The sequence below is a fragment of the Cryptotermes secundus genome, unplaced genomic scaffold (genome assembly GCF_002891405.2).
Source record: "Cryptotermes secundus unplaced genomic scaffold, Csec_1.0 scaffold109, whole genome shotgun sequence".
Classification (NCBI taxonomy): domain Eukaryota; kingdom Metazoa; phylum Arthropoda; class Insecta; order Blattodea; family Kalotermitidae; genus Cryptotermes; species Cryptotermes secundus.
The window spans coordinates 316,423-337,096 of record NW_019737086.1 but is presented as its reverse complement, the minus strand read 5'-3'; the positions used below and the strand labels follow the sequence as shown (position 1 = coordinate 337,096).

General features: G+C 39.1%; 1 protein-coding gene across 8 annotated transcripts in view; it reads right to left on the bottom strand.

Annotated features, from left to right (window-relative positions):
* LOC111870018 (lethal(2) giant larvae protein homolog 1) overlaps nt 1-20,674 on the bottom strand; it is a 48,847-nt gene that overhangs the window by 7,531 nt on the left and 20,642 nt on the right. For 6 of the 8 annotated variants that reach the window (XM_023861939.2, XM_023861941.2, XM_023861940.2 and 3 more), the window contains exons 13-21: nt 19,680-19,944; nt 17,420-17,594; nt 16,104-16,196; nt 9,653-9,810; nt 8,870-9,147; nt 7,941-8,164; nt 6,454-6,758; nt 5,200-5,332; nt 3,849-4,063 (exon numbers count right to left, since the gene is read on the bottom strand). In XM_023861939.2, the coding sequence (XP_023717707.1) occupies nt 3,849-4,063; nt 5,200-5,332; nt 6,454-6,758; nt 7,941-8,164; nt 8,870-9,147; nt 9,653-9,810; nt 16,104-16,196; nt 17,420-17,594; nt 19,680-19,944 (1,846 nt within the window). The remainder of the gene's footprint in view (nt 1-3,848; nt 4,064-5,199; nt 5,333-6,453; nt 6,759-7,940; nt 8,165-8,869; nt 9,148-9,652; nt 9,811-16,103; nt 16,197-17,419; nt 17,595-19,679; nt 19,945-20,674) is intronic. The other 2 variants (XM_023861943.2, XM_023861945.2) reach the window with 2 other exon arrangements.

The window sequence follows — 20,674 nt, the reverse complement described above, 5'->3', positions numbered from 1 at the left end:
TAAAATGGATCTTGAGAGAGATAGGGTGGGATGGTATGGATTGGATTGATCTGACTCAGGATAGGAACCAGTGGAGGGCTCTTGTGAACACGGTAATGAACCTTCGGGTTCCGTAATATGCTGGGAAATTCTTGAGTAGCTGCAGGATTGGCGGCTCCTCCAGAAGGGCTCAGCTCCATGAGTGAGTGAGTAAACATATTCAAACTAGGTTATGTGGATGAGGACGGGATTCATCTGATCTGGATAGTCTAGTGGCAGGCTTCTATGAATATCGTAACTAAGTGTTAAAGTTCCAAAAGACAAGAAATTTCATTAACTAGACAAGTGTCTATTAGCTTTTCATGAAGGATTCTGACCCATGGAATAACATTCATGAAGTATGGTCCTCTTGCTCATCAACTCTAACAGTCATATATACATGCGTTCCTGTCATTTGTGTTGACACATAGTACCAACATTTTTATGCTGCATGAATGTTAAAGACATCTCAGATGGAAGAAACACTGAAAGATACAGATTTTAGTGTCTAGGAAGGTGACTTTTTGTAACAATAGGCTGGAGCTCTGTTAAATATAAATTTAATGTTCAGGAAATAGGTATGACATTGCTGACTTCATTAAGATGGCTTAAAAACCAATTCAGTACTGGGCTCCTGTTAGCAGTGCTTGAACTTCAATGTTCTGATATAAGAGAATCCATTAGTAAACATTTACTGGCCATGTAACACACAACTGGGGCAGCATATCCACAGTCTAGATGGCCACGCCTCACAACAGTGTGAAAATAAAATATTCTTTATTTGGAGCCCAACTCTAGCAGTTGACACTGTGTGTTTGAACTGCTCTACATAGGTATCTGTTATGCTTTCCTGCTATGATTTATTTATGAACACTGATCCTAGCAGGGTCCTTCTTAGCCTGAAAGTACTAGGTTCCAGTCTTGTCCTGTCCTTGTGATCTTCAGTCAACATAGCATTCATACTCATTCAAGGTCATGTCAGATCTGCGAAAGGAGCATTTAACCAAGTCAGAAGGAAGACAAAAATACAAAAGGTGCTCTCATGTGTTTCCAGTTGGGAGCTAGCACAGAAGAGAGGACTGGGGTGATCACCATCAGAAGCCTGAAACAGATACTGGCATGACAGTCTTATTATGTCAGATGGAAGAGAACTGAAATAAATAATGTGTGTGACACGCACGCATGCACACACACGATTGCAGTTTAAAACTAAACGAGATATGATAAAGCTTAAAATCATTCAATCAATGCAAATACTTCATGTTCTCACATGGTCACAATGGGAAGTCAAACAAAAACAGAGTGTAGGGGATCACTGGAAAATAGTGACTTTCAATCAAGGGGAAATAGAAGTCTTACCGTTTCAGCAGAGACTAAACAGTATGAGGTCAAAACTGACAAAATGACTGTAACTAGCAAGTTCAGATTAGGCCGCGCCATAGCTCAAGCGGTTAGTTGCTGGCTTCTCACCGCGGCGGCCCAGGTTCGATCCCGGGTCTGGTCAAGTGGTATTTGTGGTGGACAAATTGGTGTTGGGGCAGGTTTTCTCCGAGTACTCCGGTTTCCCCTGCCAATCTTCATTCCACCAACTGCTCCACAATCACCCTCATCTATCATCTGGGGCTGGTACAATAGGCCAGAAGTGGCCACAGTACAAGGGACTTAGTCCCACCCCATTAGCAATAAAAAAAGTTTAGATTATATGAGGGAGACTCACTATACAGGTCACAAATGGATATAAAACGTAAAACATGCGACATTCGAATCTGGAGAAAATGTTTATTTCTTAACATACCCTCCAACATGGATACACTTGTCCCACTGCTTTTGTTGAAAATCACAGCATAAATGTCTTCTGACCATTGTCTTAGAAATGTCCACACCTCTGTTTCAAACTTTTCATCATTTGTCACCATCAAATGGATTTTTAGCAGACCAAACAGAAGGAAATCACTAGGCCAAGTATGGGCTGCAATGCAGATGTTCAAGTAGTTCTGACTGTAGTCCTTGAATTCTTTCTTGGGTTGCTTGGGCTGTATGGGGTCTGGTTTTTTCATGATGAAGCACTAGCCCTCTTGCCAGTTGGCCTGAACATTTTCTGCGAATTGCATCCCAAAGCTGCCATAGAACTTCACAACATGATGCAGAATTCAAATTTTCACCAAGCTTCTGAAAATGGTCTAACAGTACTCCCTGATAATCCAAAAACACAGTAAGCAAACCTTCCCAGTTGATGGCATAACCTTAAACGTTTTGGTTGAAGGTGAACTGGGATGTTTCCATTGCACTGAAGCACACACACTTTGATTTGTGTTGGTAGTGATGCACCCATGACTCATCTCCAGTAACAATCCTGTTAAGGATATCTTCTCCTTCATCTGCATATCTAAGAGATGTTGCAAAAAGACAACCATTCGGTTCAGTACTTCCTGATCCTTAAAGTTCTCTGGGCAGCCACTGTGCCCACACTTTCTGAAACTTCAAACAATCATGCATTATGCTGTATGCCAAACCATGGAAACACCACTGTGCAGTTGCTACACTATCTTCCTGTCAGCCTGAATCAACACTTCCACCTGCTACACAGTTGCTTCCGTTGCAATCTTAACAGGGTGACCTGGTCAGGCATCATCTGTGAGTTTCAGATGTCCATGAGAGAATTTCTCATTCAAGTTGTGAATTGCTTTACATGACAAACACTTCCCATTCTAAACAGGAAACATTTCTTTATGAATCTTCTTTGCATTAAGTCCTTTCGCTCACAAAAAACACACATCACAGCACTGTTCTTCAGTAGTACACACCTTGAGCACTGCTACCTAGATTATCAAGAAGACTGACTGTGCTACTGCCTCATGATACACACAGAAAACCTATTATGTCCATTATAGCTGTTTTACTTCCATCTGTGATCTATATACTGACACCCTTACAGGATGCCACATTTTATTGTCTTATACTACATGTTACTTTGAAGGATCATAAAATCACAAACATTTCAGCTCGATCATTATTCAACTTGTGTACTCCCCAAAAATGGAACACGAACATGAGCACCGAGCCTAAATTTTTATTATGAAGCCTTGTCAACAGATGTCTCACTACAACCCATAAGAAGTCTTACACAAGTACAAGTCTGATTTGCTGAAATAAAAGATTATATAACCTGCTGTTCTGCAGCACACATATATGCGTTCATGTCTATAATGGACTGAAATATTAAGGTAATTACAATATTGCTACAGATGAAAAAGTCCATAAACGCTCATCAAACAAACAAGAAACAAACTCTGTGGTTTTAGTCCGCAAGCGAACTACACCGACAGAGTGAACGCCGCTTGTCGGCAAAGTTAGTGCCAACTTTAGCGGATAGAGAGTGTGCGTGGTCAGCGCAGCGGATCCCCACACCTGTTAATCTCGGCTTTCTAGACCAGAGCTGCTATTTCCTTCAAATAGCTCCTCAATTATCTTCACAAGGCTGAGTTGACCCTGTTCCAGACCCACTACTTCTCAGAAAATCTGGTAGCGCCAGAAATCGAACCCAGACCTCTGGATCTGTATGCAGGAACTCGAACCACTAGACCACAGAGGCAGTACTTCAGGTTTCATAGCCCACCTAATATTATATAGGCCACACTAACTGAGGGTGAGATAGTTTGTTTTTGCATTTCCTTTCTAAATGATTAAAAGATGTACTTCCTTTCCAGTGTTCTATGCTGCTCTCTGAATATGTGATCATTATTTCCTCAAAACACTGAAATAATTGTTGTTGCAGTCATCAGATGTCTCAGGTACAGAAGATATGAGAATTCAGAAGGAATGTTACTCACTGTCAGGCGTGTGGCCAGTAGAGTTGACAGTCGCAGTCTCGTTGGTAACAGTACCACTAGTGGTACTGCTGATGACTGTCGTCGTCGTTCTCACAACGACAGACTGTTGCTGCTGCTCAAGTTTCTCTGTTGTCGCTGTTGTTGTTGTTACCATTGTACTGGAAGCAGATGACTTGAGCTCTGAGACCCGACTTTCCTCAGCTCCAGATGTGCTGCTGCAGAACATACATAAGACATACATGTATGAAACAGGAGAAATGGAAAAAATCCCTCACTAGCATAATGGCCTAATCTTACTCAGGTAAGTGCCTTCATCTGAAGATACATCACTCAAAACTTAGAAGTGTGCATATGTGCGGTATATNCCTGAAGATGGAGGCGATACGTTCCTCCGAAACGTCGGTTAACACCACATATACACGGTGCAAAATCCCAGAAGACTGCTGTGTTCAACTTCACTCTATCCTACAGTTTCTTCTAGGTGTTTTAAAACTCCAAGCCTATATCTAATTTTAATGGTATTCTTTAACCATTTCTTCATACAATTTATTGATGTTACTTTTTCCATATTAAAATTTGTTTTATCTACTTCATTGCTGAAAATCTTTCCCTTTACTGCAACCTACCTCTCTAAACGGCATGATAAATTACAGTGGAGTGCGGTCTTTTACCTATCAAAGCACGATAAATTTGGGTCAGTCATCGCATTAGGACACATCCAACAGACACACACAAACCGAGACGTTGGTACATGCACACACACACACACACACACACGGCTGGGTATGATTTGTAGTTTCTCACAAAAACCGTCCATTACACACATCCTGCAGGAACATGCACTTCATATCATCACAACATGGGCTCTGAATATTATAAATATGAACATTATTCTCATATCATCCAGATACCATGTCACACAGCCTGTTATGACTTCATCTGATATGATTCTTACATATGAAAACGCAGTCCCTACACGAAGGTCTCTTTTCCATAGAAAAAAACAGTGTCAGCTTTATTACTATTCTTGTCCCTCTGGCCTTTCAACATCCCAGCTTAACACAAACCATATTTCACTACTCTCTAACTAATATACTGAATCCGTATGACTTGTTCAGGCTTCTGACATTCTATGTTCCATATCTCATGCCTCCTATCCACTGATCTGCAGAATCTGTCATTTTCCAAAACATTTAACAGATCTCAAAATGAACATTAAGGAATTATTAGCCTCATGCCCAACACACAAATAAAGGACATATGTTGGTTGGTTGCTTCCTATAACAATCTGGTTTCCATGGCAACAGGAATGTAAACAACATCTCTCCTTCAGTCTGAAAGCAAAACTCACAAAAGATGGTCCTTGACAGAGTCAATGGTGATATCTCCAACACTGAGAGCACTCATGTCATGTCTGTCTTCATCACTTGTTCCTCCAGTCATCCCATTTTCCCTGGGCTCATCTGTCTTATCATCACTACCTTCTGAAACAAACACAAACAAAGTCAGACAGTGATGATGCAGGACCACAAATACAATCAGCTGCTCACATTCAATTCCCAATATGCTCAAGATTTTTCTCTTCTCCCCAGCATTTAGACCAGCTTTGGGGCCCATGCAGCCTCCTATACAGTGGGTACCAAGGGTATAGCAGTCAGAGCATGAGGATGACAACCCAAATCCATCTGGAATGGTGGAGCTATACCATTCACCCCCATACATCTTCATAACATGGTGCTTAATTCATTAAACAAAGCAATAGCTTTACTTTAAATGCCCATGTGGACATCTGATCAACTACGCACTTCTTCAGCTCTCCTTATGTATATCAATCAGCTCATGGGTTTGGGACGAGGGACTTCTGCTTGTACATAATATAAAATGACATCCAAAGTTAATGTCATATCAGTTCACAATGTGACAATGTACGTAGGTAAGTCAATAAGTAAGTTACAAATGGATATAGAACTTAAACAAATAAGAGTACTGATTTCACAAATGCTTTTATTTCTCAATATAATCTCCCTGTACATTGAAGCACTTGCCCCATCATTTCACAAGCTCCTGTAAACCAGAAGCATAAAATTCTTTGGGCTGCTGTCGGAACCAGGCGGTGAATTCCCTTTCTACAGCTTCATCATTGGGAAAATGTTCAGCCAAAAGATGATGTTTAAGAGGGCTGAACAAATGGAAGTCGCATGACAGGTTAGGTTTTCACAAAGTCTTTGCATGATGGGTGCCGCGCATGCTGACCCCACAACACAAAATGCAAAGAATAGGTCTGGCATTACAGCATCTAAATCGCTACCACAATGAAGGACACGATATGCTAGCCCGAACTGTTGCAGGTGATGAGTCTTGCTCCAAGCGACTTCCATTTGTTAAGCCCTCTTAAACATCAGGTAGTTTGGGCACTGTTACACAATAGACAGCCACGAATTAAGCCAAAAGACTTGCAAAACAGTGTATTCTATTCAGCTCAAATATCATATAACACAACTACTTACAACATACTGTTTGGGTTTGTGGTGGTACAAAGAAATCACCAATATTACAAAGTTAATTAGAAGCAAATGTAAAGTCTGAAACAGCCATTTTGCAGTACCTTCTAAATCTGTAGTGCCACCATTAACTACAGGAGCTGAATCCTGCTGCTCTTGCGCAGTAGGTGAAGGGGCTGACACTTCTCTACCCTCAATTTTCCTTTCCTCTTCATCATCCTCAGTGTCTTCATCCTCTTCATCTGTATCCCTCTCACCAGAAGCAGACTCACGAGCACCATCAGGAAGTTCTAATCTACAACGTGGCTGTGTGATGGATGTTGCAGACAAAGTCACTCGCTGCAACTCACTTGATGAATGAAGGTACAGAGCTTGACCTCTTCGTGTAAAGGTCAGGCTGGAGATGCCACTGGAATGTAATGAACAATCTCCATTTGTTGCTTGATAAACAAGTTTCTGAATGGAGTTACACTTTAAAGAAGATCAACAGACTCCTGGCTCAACAATCTCAGCTGTAATGTTTCTTCACATTTTCAGGACTCACAAATTAATGCAACCTAAGGCAAAATTACAAAAATTCCACACAGTGACTTTCATAAATAGCACATTCTCATTTTTAAAGTAGAAATCACTTTGTTTCAAATGGAACTTTTGTGTCTTATGCACAGCACTTCCTTTCAGAATATCAATTTTATAATATTTATTAACTGAACACTTTAACTCATTTCCAACATTTCTATTGTAGGAAGACTAATTTCTTTTTCATTCAATTTCTTTGAACTTTTGTTCTTCCTCATATTTAACAGAAATATTGAAATTGTCCATTCTGCCTAATATTTAATTTTATTTTATGCCTCCCATTCATGAATTTAAGTAATAACAATTTAAAATATTGTTTAATTCTAGAGTTATATTATACTCGGTTATGCACAGTGCATCTTATATTCTTATACTGATTCACAATGAGGTGTATAAACATGATACTGCAAGTCTACAGGACCATTAACTGTAATAATATTAAGGTATCAAAACCAACAAAAATTTGCAAAATAAATAAAGTACTTAATCAATTTTAAAAACTCTACAAATTCAGTATATTATAGTATAGACATCAGGCAGGACAATCCCATATGTCTCCCGATATTAAGGACTAAAAATTTACTCATTCCGAAGACTGAAAAATTTTGACAGATATGAGCGATTTTAAAAATATGAAACAAAGCATAATATATGATCACAGAGAATTATTGGTTTTTGGACTTTTTCCATCAACTGGAATTCTAGGAAACAGAAAACACGGCGTTTCGGAAACTGGATCTATTTCCGTCTTCAGGTGAGGAAGGAAGACACCTACTCAGTTGGGCCCCATAGAAAGAGCTCGAGATTAGCTCTTTCCTCCCTCACCTGAAGGTGGAAACAGATCCAGTTTCCAAAACATCATGTTTTCTATTTCCTACAATTCTGGATGATGGAAAAAGTAAAAAAACCCAGTAATTCTGCGTGTTATCCACCAACATCAGAACCCTTTAGAATCTACTTATATTATATGGCACTGAAGAGGTAAGGCTAATGTTCAATAATTCAGTCGTACTTAATGTCCTCCCGTCGAATCACGGCTGCATTAAGTTGCCGTCTAAGTTCTGGTACACTCAGAACAATGCAGTCACCCAAGTTGGTGAGGCACACCAAACAACTTTCTGAATGCTGTCCACCTGCTGTTGTGAACTGAGCTATACCCATGCGTCGCACACGTGCACCTTCGTGAGCTGTCAATTTGAACTTGCAGAAAGGCTTCAGACTTGGAAGTGTGAATATCTGAATGCAGACACAGAAATAATTATATTTGTCATCTTGTCTTAAAAGTACAGTGCTCAGAGAATATTCTCTGGCCAGTATATGAAGATGGCTGTATAGTATGAATATATGTACAAAGATATTTTCAATAATCATTTACTATGAAAGACACATATACCAATTCTGAGCCTGAAAAATGCCACTGAAGATACCCTATCAAGGATGCAGATAAAGGAAGCCAATAAAGTTCATGCAGTGCATACCATATCTACACAAATTTCCTGATTTATATAATCCAGGTTTCTTATCTGTACAAAGCATCCGCTTTAGTGTTCCTCAATTTGAGATATCCCCTTACTCAATCTCTAATTTCTATGGCCATGACCTTATCATGACAGCAATAACTTTCCTCTGTTTAGAGTTTTCCTTCACTTGGTAACCTTCAACAACAACTAGGTACTCTACTGTATAAGTACAGTAAACACTACCACTAAAAAGAAGGAGAATGATGGTTTCTATCAGATCCTGAAGTACACACAAAACCGAAAGAAAAAACGAGATTAAATATGAACAAACTGAATTAGTTATGAAACAAAAGGATACACCATACAGAAGGCTCAAAATACTGAAAGGACACAAAACATCTAATATGTAATCTCAATTCCCAGGCTTGACACTGTTGCTTTGAATCTACCTAATGCTTCAGTAAATGTTTTGATAATTCACCTTGAACTGCTCCTCTGAACAGATAACAACACGATGAGGAGAGTCTTGCTGTTTTGAGCTGCCTTTCTCTGTCACATATGGTTCAGGAAGTGGTGAATTGGTTCCATCTATGACAGCAATGCCTATAACAGGGGCTCGATGCTTCAGTTGTATTTCTTTTCCTAACTGACATGACACATCTTCTTCTGTCCGCCTTGCACCTGATGGAATGGTCACAGTGAATACAAAGACTGTGCCATTGTTGGTCCCAGCCCACATTGTAGCTGTCATCATTTGAACTGCAACACATTTACAATTACTTTAATTTAATTTATTGCCAAAATTATTTAGAAAAGAAACCTCTTACATTTGTCTCCTTAAAATGGAAATCATCATAGTTGGAACTGCAACAGGTAAAGGTACATGAACTGAACCATGTGTGACAAATTTTGTTAAAGAGTGTGCAGGATAATTTTGCCTATGTTTCCTGTAGCACAGATTAATTGGGTGATGTATTTTTCATTCAATTTGTAAATATGTTCCTTCATTTGTAATTATATTTCAAATGCTGCAATGCATGTGGTTTTCCAAACACTTTGTATTTTCTGTGACACCTTACTGTGTACCTCTTTATTTAAGACAGTCTACATGACTATAACACAGCTACAAAATAGTGTAAGTTATGAACAATGTCTGTGCTCATGCTAAACCACTGTCTTTCAAATGTAATTCTCAATATTAATCCAAAGGACTATGGGAAACATCCAGAGAGAAAAGGGTGCATTCAAAACCAAACTTACATACCAGTGATAAGGAACGTCTTGGCAAAATAAAGGCAGCGTACCATACTGCCTAATGAATCATCCACTGGTCGTGCTTCCACTTGTCTCTCCACAGGTTTTGCCTCCAGGGGGCTTAGCCCACCAGGACCGGCTGAGGATGAGGATACAGCATCACCTGCCCTGTAAAGCACACTCCATATCATGATTTTCACACATCACGCTAATACACTTTTGCCACAAGGGCAATGAAAATAATGGAAAATGCCTGAATCTTTGTTTTTGCCTTGGGGGGAGGGACCACCACACACAAAAGAAAAACGGTACATGCCTTTCACTTGAAATGTGGACTCCCTGTGCAGAAAAGTGTAAATTAATGTAAATCAATATATGGCTCTATTACCACATCTTGAAATTCCCCTACACAGATAAAAAACACACATATGGGGGGAAGGCTAATTAGAAAGATCTGGAGTCCTTTAAATACCAACCTTCAGATCCTTGTAAACTAGGATTAGAATTTGTTTGTAGGGAAAGTTCATGACATTGGTATAGTCCATTCACTATAGAAATGGGGGTGCGTCATTGCTAAATTGCTATGTCATCATTGGAAATTTAGTAGATTTTATTTTCCATGTGCCTCTGGTACTCATATGCCAGTAGGAAATGAAAACACACTTGCATGCAACTTTCCTTCCATAAAGTTGCCTACACAAGGTATGATGTACCTGGTTCGTAGAATACATGGGCTTTATGTATGGATGTATTTTTTATTACATTTGTATACTGCCAAAATAATAAATACAAATTATTCATGTCGCTGCATGAGTTATCACAGATTTATGACAATAACTGAAGACACCACATGGAAACATTTTCCTAACATACATTTTGCTCATATGCGTATAGAATATTGGTTGGAAAGCTGGAAGGAGAGAGACCACAGGGACGACAAAGGCGTAGGTGGGTGGACAATATTAGAATGGATCTTAAGAGAGATAGGATGGGATGGTATAGATCGGATAGATCTGGCTCAGGATACGGACTGGTGGAGGGCTCTTGTGAATACGGTAATGAAACTTCGGGTTCCATAAAATGCTGGGAAATTCTTGAGTAGCTGCAGAATTGCGGCTCCTCAAGAAGGGCTCATCTCCATGAGTAAGTAAGTAAGTATACTTTGCTCATACAAGTAAACTGCACAGTACTGTATTATTACAAAGGCTCATAAAACATGCCCCCACCAAAAATAAGAAGTCAATACCAAAGTTTCAATAAAAACTAGTATGAAACAATATATAAACAGTATCTACAAAATCCTGTCACCAAGTTCAATTTAGAAGTACAGTGAAACCTCAATTTAAGGTTCTCCTTGGACACTAAATTGAGGAAAACCTTAAATGGTGGAAATTTCATATTGAGATTACTGATTTTGGATCACTGAAACTGAATGTTGAATGATGGAAAACCAAAATGGAGGTTTCACTGCAGTGCATGAATTCTGCTGTTGCTGGAAAGAGAGAAAAGAGGAGAGGAAAAAGTGAAACAGATTTCATGGCAATCTAAATAACAAAAACAGAACAAATTCAATTCTAGTTATTCAAACAATAGTTATTATACCGAGATCAATCGAGAATTCACTCTAGATGTAAATAAACACAAATATGTTTGTTTAGGCATTTAATAAAATCAATCAATACCATCTCACGTGTCTGATCTTCACTGCTTTTCATTCTGACAGGTTTCCTCAGACAATCAGTGCAGGAAAACTGATGGCTGACAAGTACCCAATGAAGTTTCTAACTTCATTTGAGACAATAATTTCTTCAGATTGTATAGAGACAGCAGATGAAAATTCATCTATAACAAGGGTAATCCTGGGTTCTCTCCCTCTGTTCAACATGTATAATTTATGTTTAAGGAAAACCTTCATTAGCCCAGTAGCCTATGGAAGTTGTAAACCCTTCTTCAAGGCGATTTAATTTCCAATGCAGAAGTCCATGAATCATCAGTGAAAAATGGCATAAAGTTCAAAATCATATAATACAACCTAAAACTCAAAGGCTGCCTAAGAATTATTTTATATTGTAATTCAGTAAACACTATTGAATCTTATTACAATGCCTTCTATTATGGATAAACTAGAAAATATCATGTAAAATGTACATACAGTAAAACTTGGTTATAGCAACATCGGTTTCTGCGACACCTTGTCTATTGCGTCAAATATTCAATGGTACGAACTAATTCCTCATAAAGCAACTGTTTTTATACCTTGCTTAGTACGACATGCACAAATGCATCAACCTCGTATGTAACGTCATTTTCATTCCTGAATTTCTCTGATATGGACATTGAACGTAATTTAGAAAGTGTGTATTGGGCAAGTAACAGGAAACAGATGAAGATAACTGATTACTGTACTCGTATCTAGGTACAGTAAGGCACAACAATTGATGTAATCTACTGTAATTTGGTGAGTAGGCCTACCTTTAATATACAGTATTAGTGCGGTGTGTATTGTCAGTGAAAAGCGCTGTAATATGTCTTTGATATTACACATTTGGGCAATTCCACGTTAATGTTACGTTAGTCTGTACTTAACTACGTATTTCACTAAAAAATGCAACATTTTAACTCAGATTTTGGTAGATTTTTACGTGACTAACATAAGACTACTGTGGAAGTGCCCATTTCGGTTACGACATTCGTTTATAACGACACTATTTTTAGGTCCCTTTGATGACGTTATAACCAAGTTCTACTGTATTAATAAAACGAAGTAGAATGTATATTGCAAATTATGTCTCAATATCACAGGGTGGTAAGTGTGGACACCCTACAGAAGTAATGTGTAACTAACAAACCTTCATGTAGCAAGAAAGCAGGACATGTGATACGTGAAGGCTAATAAAATAACAGCAGTCCTTTAAATATCTGAATGGATGAGAGTTCCATAAGCATTTTATAACATGACTGTACAAGCTGCAGATAGTAGAAGTTCCACGCAGTTGCAAAACAGAAAAGACACTAGTGTATCAAACATAAAAAAGCATGAAATTTCAATACACTCTACTTCTGAAAAGGCTGATTAACTCATGTTACAGGTCAAACAAAAGTGAAAGATGAAGAGAAACAGATATCAACACAGAAACAGAAAAATATGGGGCCTATGATTTATTTTATTGCTAGTGGGGTGGGACTAAGTCCCTTGTACTGCAACCACTTCTGGCCTATTGTACCGGCCCCAGATGATAGGTGAGGGTGATTGTGGAGCAACTGGTGGAATGAAGATTGGCAGGGGAACCGAAGTACTCAGAGAAAACCTGCCCCAGCATCACTTTCTCCACCACAAATCCCACTTGACCAGACCCGGGGTCGAACCCGGGCCGCCACGGTGGGAAGCCAGCACTTAACCGCTTCAGCTATGGCACGGCCTTGGGGCCTATAATATTTAAATTAAGAACTCTTTCATAAAAGTATTTGAATAAAATAAGATGTATGACTTCCCATTCCCGCCCAATCTTGTTATCTGCTAGAAGGTCCATATTTCATTTATTTAAACTTCATTCAAGGATTTTGACAGTTAAGGCAATACTGTTCATACTTTGGCAGTTCAATGCAGCAACCACACCTACTGCGGAAACTTACTTTATAATATATTAAGCAAAATTTCAAATGCTGATATGGGATTATGGAAATGGTGAACAAATACTTTCTACTTTTCTACAGTTGATATTTATCTGCGTTAGTACATTTCATTACACAGCAAAGTATGATCCTCCTTACGACAAATAATGTACAATTATACCTCTGAGAGGCTTACTTAAAATAATATAAACATTTAATCAGCTCATGAGTTTTTCAGTGCTGATAGCAATAGCTATCGCTACAGCAGCAAGAACCTAGCCTTGCAGTGGTTAAGTTAGCATCTTCATTTTGACTGAGCACAGTGCAGTAAAAAAGTAATCTTATATGGACATTTCATAGGTGTCCCTTACAATAACTGCAAGCGCGCCAGATTCCTGAACAATTGCAAACGGAAGTCATGTTATTCAAGACAGCGACAGCCTATCCATGGAAATCGGCATCAATGCACTTATATTATGATTACAGTAATGCACTTTGTAAACATCAATTAATTTTTACTGATACACGACTTCATCAATTAATAATCGCAAACAGGCCATACTCCTGAACAAATCCAACTGAAAATCGTTTTACTCAAGATATGACACTAAGCTGCATAAAATGGTTGAACGAATACTGGGATAAATGGAAAGAGACCCAAGAAGGGACACTACATCATGGCACAGTCCACAAAAGATTCATATGCAGGTGGCACGTCCCACTCCAAACAGGTTGTGATCGACTTTTTAGTGTCAAAACTGCCAGTGATCTACCACCCCCTCCTATCGTTGTGCCTTGCTTTAAGCAAAAATATCGGTAAAAATAACATGACACATAATGTTTGTCGCAAAAGCAACATACATTGAAAGTATAGATTTACCTCGTGCGTTAAGAACAGAAAAATATGAATGACTAATATGTATTTTCCCTTCAAAATCTGAATATAATCATATTATATTACAAATTAATTTACAAGCTTTTCATGTATAATTTCCTTATAGGCCTATGAGATCGACCAAAAATCGTCCCACGATCGACACGTTGCACATGCCCGATATACAGAAGGACTGAGGAACATTTGCATGTCACCCACAAGATGTCTGCCAAAAGAATATATAAAAATAAGAATAATCAGATGTGCAGATGTTTATAATTACTGACATTAAGGAATACCATTCAGGTAACAGTAAACATAAAAGAGATACATGAATTTATCAAATTATTATACATGAGAGAAACACTGTGCACTCTAATCACCAAAATTTGTATGGTCAGTAGCCAACCCTGTAAAATAATTTCAAATGAGTGAAAAATTCCTATGCAGTCGAATTTTTACCAGCATCTCCTCTGGATTACAAAGGTACTCTCGACCTACATAACCAAGAACACAAAATTCCAGCAACGCCTTCCTTATTTAAATGTTACTCCTCTACGGCACAAAGCAGGGAACTCTGAACCTTGCTGCATGATGGTTTTCCAATGTGAAATAAAGCTGAATATGGTAATTCTGATTTATGAAACTCTATTAGTGTCCAAGCTGCTAACATTCAATAATGCTTCATTACGTCACAGGGCTTGGAATTTCTTTGTTAACACACATCTATCAATAAGTTTTTAAGTTTTCATGCTCTTCTTTGGTGATGAGCCATGTGAAAATGGAATTAGTATCCAGAAATTCAAACACTCTCTACCTCCGAAATGCTGTGACTGCCTACAGTATATATACACATAGCGTGCCGTTGGAGTCTTCGTTCCTTATCAGAGGGCAGAACCTACGGAGCAGTGGGCAGTCAAGGCATTCAGTCATCACACATGCCACTTAGCTTGAATCATCCAGCATACTGACAGTCCTACTACAGTGTAGTATGTTGGTGCAAATCCTGAACATCTGCTGATGCCAGGATTCAGCAAGGTCTCAACGGCCTCCTTCACTTGGTGGTCCTTGCAGCCTGCTTTTCTAGCCAATGAAGTTCATGCTGATCTTCAGTGCTATGTTCCCCCACTGCTGATTTGTCGTGCTGGAAAAATCTATGTGCATGCTTGTTCTTTACACCTCATCTAACTAGTGCGGCTAGTATTCGCAATACACACCTTGCTGTGTTCACAAGAGATGCCTGGCAATCTGAAGCCTATGCCATATCAGTGGTCTCAAAAGGTGCACATGCTTTCAGGTTGGAATGTCCAGTGTTTACACTGCACCTCACTAAAAGCCTGGCAATCCTGTTGGAAGGGTTCTACATATAAGGTACAGCAGTTATCCCAGATGGCTTCTGAGAGTTGTTTTAAGACTCCCAGAGTCGTGAGACAGTAAAATACAGCTGTGAGTCCAAAAGGAATCAAAACCAAGAATGACTGTGCTGGCGAAAGTCAGGAGCAATTCACCCGACCAACCCGAATGACAAGCTGGTTTCTCACACTGTAGCAATGACTTTTTTTTTATGTTAAAAGACTGGCAGATGTCCAAACGAGAATTCTGTATGTATGTAAAATTTTTCTTATGAATGCTACACCCCTGCCCCTATCATCCCCCCCAATATGATCGCATCAGTTATACTTGGTGAAGAGTAGAAATCACAGAATCAAAATGTGAACAACAGTTTGAAATTATATGCAATGAAAGTTGGCATAAACTTATTCTACATTACCAAAACTAGACAGACATCTGCTACAAAGGCAAAGTAAAAAACAGAGCTGGAAAAGAAACAAAGGCAGCCTCACTACATTTCAGCAATCAATGTGACAAATGATTCAGCCAGACACAATAAAACCTCGTTCCATGCCATGCCCAACAAAGAAACCAAACTGAGGAAAATAAATACAAATTCAGTCTGCAGTGTATGCTGGTTTACCCCATGGAACTTCTTTGCTCCACAGCCTCCACTTCCCCCTCAGCTGCTTCTTCACCAGCCTCAGCTGCCATATCCTCTGCCACCTCCTCTAGACTGGCAAACCAAACACACCACCACTGGACTATGCTTAAGATAAGTTTATATTTGAAGACAACATGCCGTGTCAGTCTGCAGCAAATATGTAATATGCCTGTCCCTCTTATCATGTTCAATGAACCTGGTTGTAACAGATAAGTAGGGTGCCAGTGATTGATAAACTCCCTATGCTGTGTTGTTTTTACATAGCACGCCCTGAACAAACAAAGGACAATACCAAGAATCTCCTTCTCAAGATAGGCATCCAGCACAAGTTCAGCCCCAATCAAGAAAGAGGATAGGAGAAGGGACATGAACCTACATGGTTTATAAATTTGAATTTAAATAACAGTGCTTTAAAAACTTTAAAAACTTCAATATACCAAGGAAGTTGCTGTAACTGTGGAAAAGTTAGATTTTGTATATATTGTGCATTACAAAAATTGTATATATATATGTATTTTAACACTCAAAAACACCCATTGTGATAGTAGTTTCCAAAAAGTATCGATGTCCCTCTGATGATGGTCTATAGGGACCGAAATATGTAAGGGTGTTAAGTTTTCAAGTAGTAAAAACTTCAATAGTCACATTGGATGGAGTTGTTTTGTCTTTGTAATTTGTTAGTGTGATGGACCAGAATGAAACAAATCAAAATGAACACTGTATGATCATTCCATACACCATTAACTAGGAACTGAATGAAACAGCTGAACCTTGTTTATTCTTTTAACAGTCTAATTTAACTGAAAAATCATGTTAAAAAAAGACCAATTTGATGTACATGCCATCAGAAATAAAGATGCCGCAAATCACATTAACCTGCGAAACATTTCACTGTCATGAATGAGCTAATACTCAAAGCTGTCTCTTCTTTCCCTCCACAACAAATCTCATTTTAGGTCTGGGTCATATAAGAGGATACACAAATTCTGGATTACTGTGAACATTCTGTCCAGCTGAGACACACTTTACATTTTGCATCGCATATTTATGCTGTTATTAGTCACACATACTGGTCTGAAGTGGAAGTTTTCAAACCCAAAGCACATGCACTACTTCATTAACCAGTATGCATGGTAGCTGGGGCTGAATGGTTTTTTCATCCACTAACTTTTATAATAATGTGTAGACTCAGCTGGCATGAATCTTGACTCATTACATTCCCAGAGGCACACCAAACTGACTGCACTGTGACTGCAAACAAAGCTTAATCAAGTATCAGACAATCCAGTGCTTACCCATCCTTCTTCCGTGGATCAGTGGGTGTAACGGCAGTGGGTGAGGTACTGTGAGCCCCTCTTTTGTCAGCTTGTCTTGTGGACCTTCCTTTCCGTAGGCGACGGAATGACTCTCTTAATGACTTTTTGAACGACTTGCGACGTGAAATTGGAGCATCCCCTGCTCCAGACAGATCTTGAACGTTAACAATGATGACAATTAACATGCAGCTTCTGTAGTATACTGATTAAACTTATTTTCATCTTTGAAAGACCAAAAACCAATGTCTTCCACACAATCTATAACATATGGCACAAAAAGGTGAAAACAATGTCGACCATACAATCTGTAACAACATAAGGAATACAAAAGTAAAGGTAAAAGAGGTAAAGTCTCTGTGCTTACTCAATTAAGCACCATACCATGAAGACACACAGTATGTAAGAGTGGAGATATAATTCCACCATTCTTGATCTTGGTACTAAATGGAAATGAGTGGTTAGCTTCGTGCACTGGCTGCTTTACCCCATAGGAAAGAGCCCACAAAACCCACTGGATAGGAGGCGGAGTAGGTCCCAGAGCCAGTGAGGACACTATGGAGTACAGAAAAATCTTTGATACCTATCAGGAATTGAACCCTGGCTGTCCAACACACAGTGTCACTATACAACTGAGCTATCTTGGCTCCCAATATATGGAATAATGAAAAACTATTTTATAGATGTTATGCTTAAAATAGAAATAACACAATACTGTCACCATTCTGAGTGATTATAAATGGGGTTTCAATTGAAGATTGGATTTATTGACAACTTACAAGGTGATAACTACAACAATAACAACATTGCTAATTTCCACACTTTACAAATCACTACAACAATAACGCTAATTTCCACACTTTACAAATCACTACAGCACATGCTAACTCTTTTCAGTCTGTGTCTTTGGTAACAGCTTCTACCTGTGGAGATTCTTCAGCTTCCATGCTCACTTCATTACTGTCTGGCAAATATCCTACAACTCTCTCTGTATTGAACTCTAAACTTGTCCTATTGATATCCCCTTGGCACAGACTAACAGAAAACACAACTCTTCTATTGTTAATCCAGTCATTTCCATGGGAATGCATTTGTTTGCAAGGATGTTACTCCATAATGGCTAGTTATGAATTTCTAGCATACAATGAATTATATACACCAGATACCAGCAAGATCAGAGGTATTTCTCAGCAGAAGTGTTATGTAACAACCCCACATTGCAGTATTTTAAAATTACAGAGGGGTCCAAAAAAGTGTACTCACTCTTTGATAGTCAATATCTTTGGAACAAAATGACATGTAGTTACAATTCTTGCACAGAGAGAGAGAGAGAGAGTCATTGTATGTGTTCGAAGTGACTATTATCAGCGGCTAAACAACGTCAATGCTGCAAAACTTCTGAGCGAACTATGGCTGTCAGTGTGTCCGGTGTGATGGCTGCACACGACGCTTCGATGGTTTCTCGTAGCGCGTTCAGTGTATATGACTTTTGCTGATAAACTTCATTATTCAAGGTTCCCCATAGGTAGAAGTCGAGAGGTGTTAGGTCTGGAGACCGTGGTGGGTACTCAGTAACACCTCTTCGACCTATCCATCGTCCAGGTAGAGTGCCATCCAAGTACGCCCTGACATCTCGATGGTAGTGAGGTGGCGCACCATCTTGTTGTAGGTAAAATCTCTCATCTCCAAACAGCTCTCGAATGGCAGGGAAAATCAATGACTGAAGCATATCGAGATACACCTGACCAGTGTTGCAACACCACAGCACTGGAAGCTGGACTTGTTACTATTTGCGGTCGCCCATATCTTTGCTTATGCACATCATGAACAGTACCATCGGCTTCAAATTTTTTCCAAATATGGGCAATAGTTCGATGTGTTGGTGGCTGAGTTCCAAACTCATTCTGCCATTGTCACTGTACCTCTTTAAAGGTTTCGTACTTCCAGTACTACTTCAATACAGCCTTGCGTTGGCAAAGAACAACCTTTCAGCCATTGTTGGTGCTATCTTCTGCTCGCAGCGCGCATGCAAAATGACACTCATGTGACTCATGTGACCTTCGCCATCTGTTGAGAAAACATTACACTACACTACCGCACAAGAATTGTAACTACATGTAATTTTGTTCCAAAGATATTGACTATCAAAGAGTGAAAACATTTTGTTGGACCCCTTGTACATACCCCAATGACACATGGCTAATATGAATTCCCAAGACAATTATGTACTTGTATAGCTTACCATTAGGGTTGAGAGTACACTTTGTAAGGACACCCTTGCGACGGATATAGTCAAACAATGCGAGGCCATGTGCCGTACCAGCAGCTACAAGGCCCCATTCTGCATGTAATGCAAGGGCTGTGATGGCAGCAGGGGGGTGCAGTTGAAACAGAGAATTTGGCTGAAATCCTGGAGCAAATGAGAGGGTTCCACCTCGTGGAGTTAGCTGATCATGGCCCTTCCAAACAAATCCATCTCGATCTAAAACTATGTTCATTGGTGTCACCTGAAAACACCCAAAATTAATGACTACCAAGATTTTTAATGGAAATATTGTACATATTTCATGGTAAAGAAAATGCTGCAAGAATAATGCCAGCATTTCAAGATCAATTTCAAAATACAGATAAAACATGCTTTTACAACTTTTAAGATCACCAATATTAAATTTAATATTTGTATAACAATGGAGGCACACGGTAGCATAGTTGATTGAGGCAATATGCTACAAGCTGGAAGATCGTAGGTTCAAGTTCGATTGAGGTGAATTTTTTCAACTGACCTAATCCTTCCAGCTGCACTATGGCCCTGGGGTCTACTCAGCCTCTAACAGAAATCAGTACCAGGAATCTTCCTGGGGGGCAAAGGGCACCAGGCGCGTAAGGCTGACAACCTTACCGCCATCTGTGAGCCAATTGTCTAGATAATGTGGGGCCCTCAACGTCTCACAACCATATAGGTCTCCATGGCCTGTTACACAGAATGCTTTACTATCTGTATAACAACAGCGGTTTTACGAATGAATTGGGCAAGAGTTTCTTTTCTTCAAAATGTACATCTGAACATGAACCCCACATTAGAAAAGCATACCAACCATAAGAATATCCTTAATATTACTTATCATTACAAAACATGTCACACCATTAATTCCTGAGTGATTATGGGAAACATTGTTAAATATTCATTTAGAGGGAGGTATGTAAGTAGTGAAACATTTGCTAGGACTCCAAAGAAAA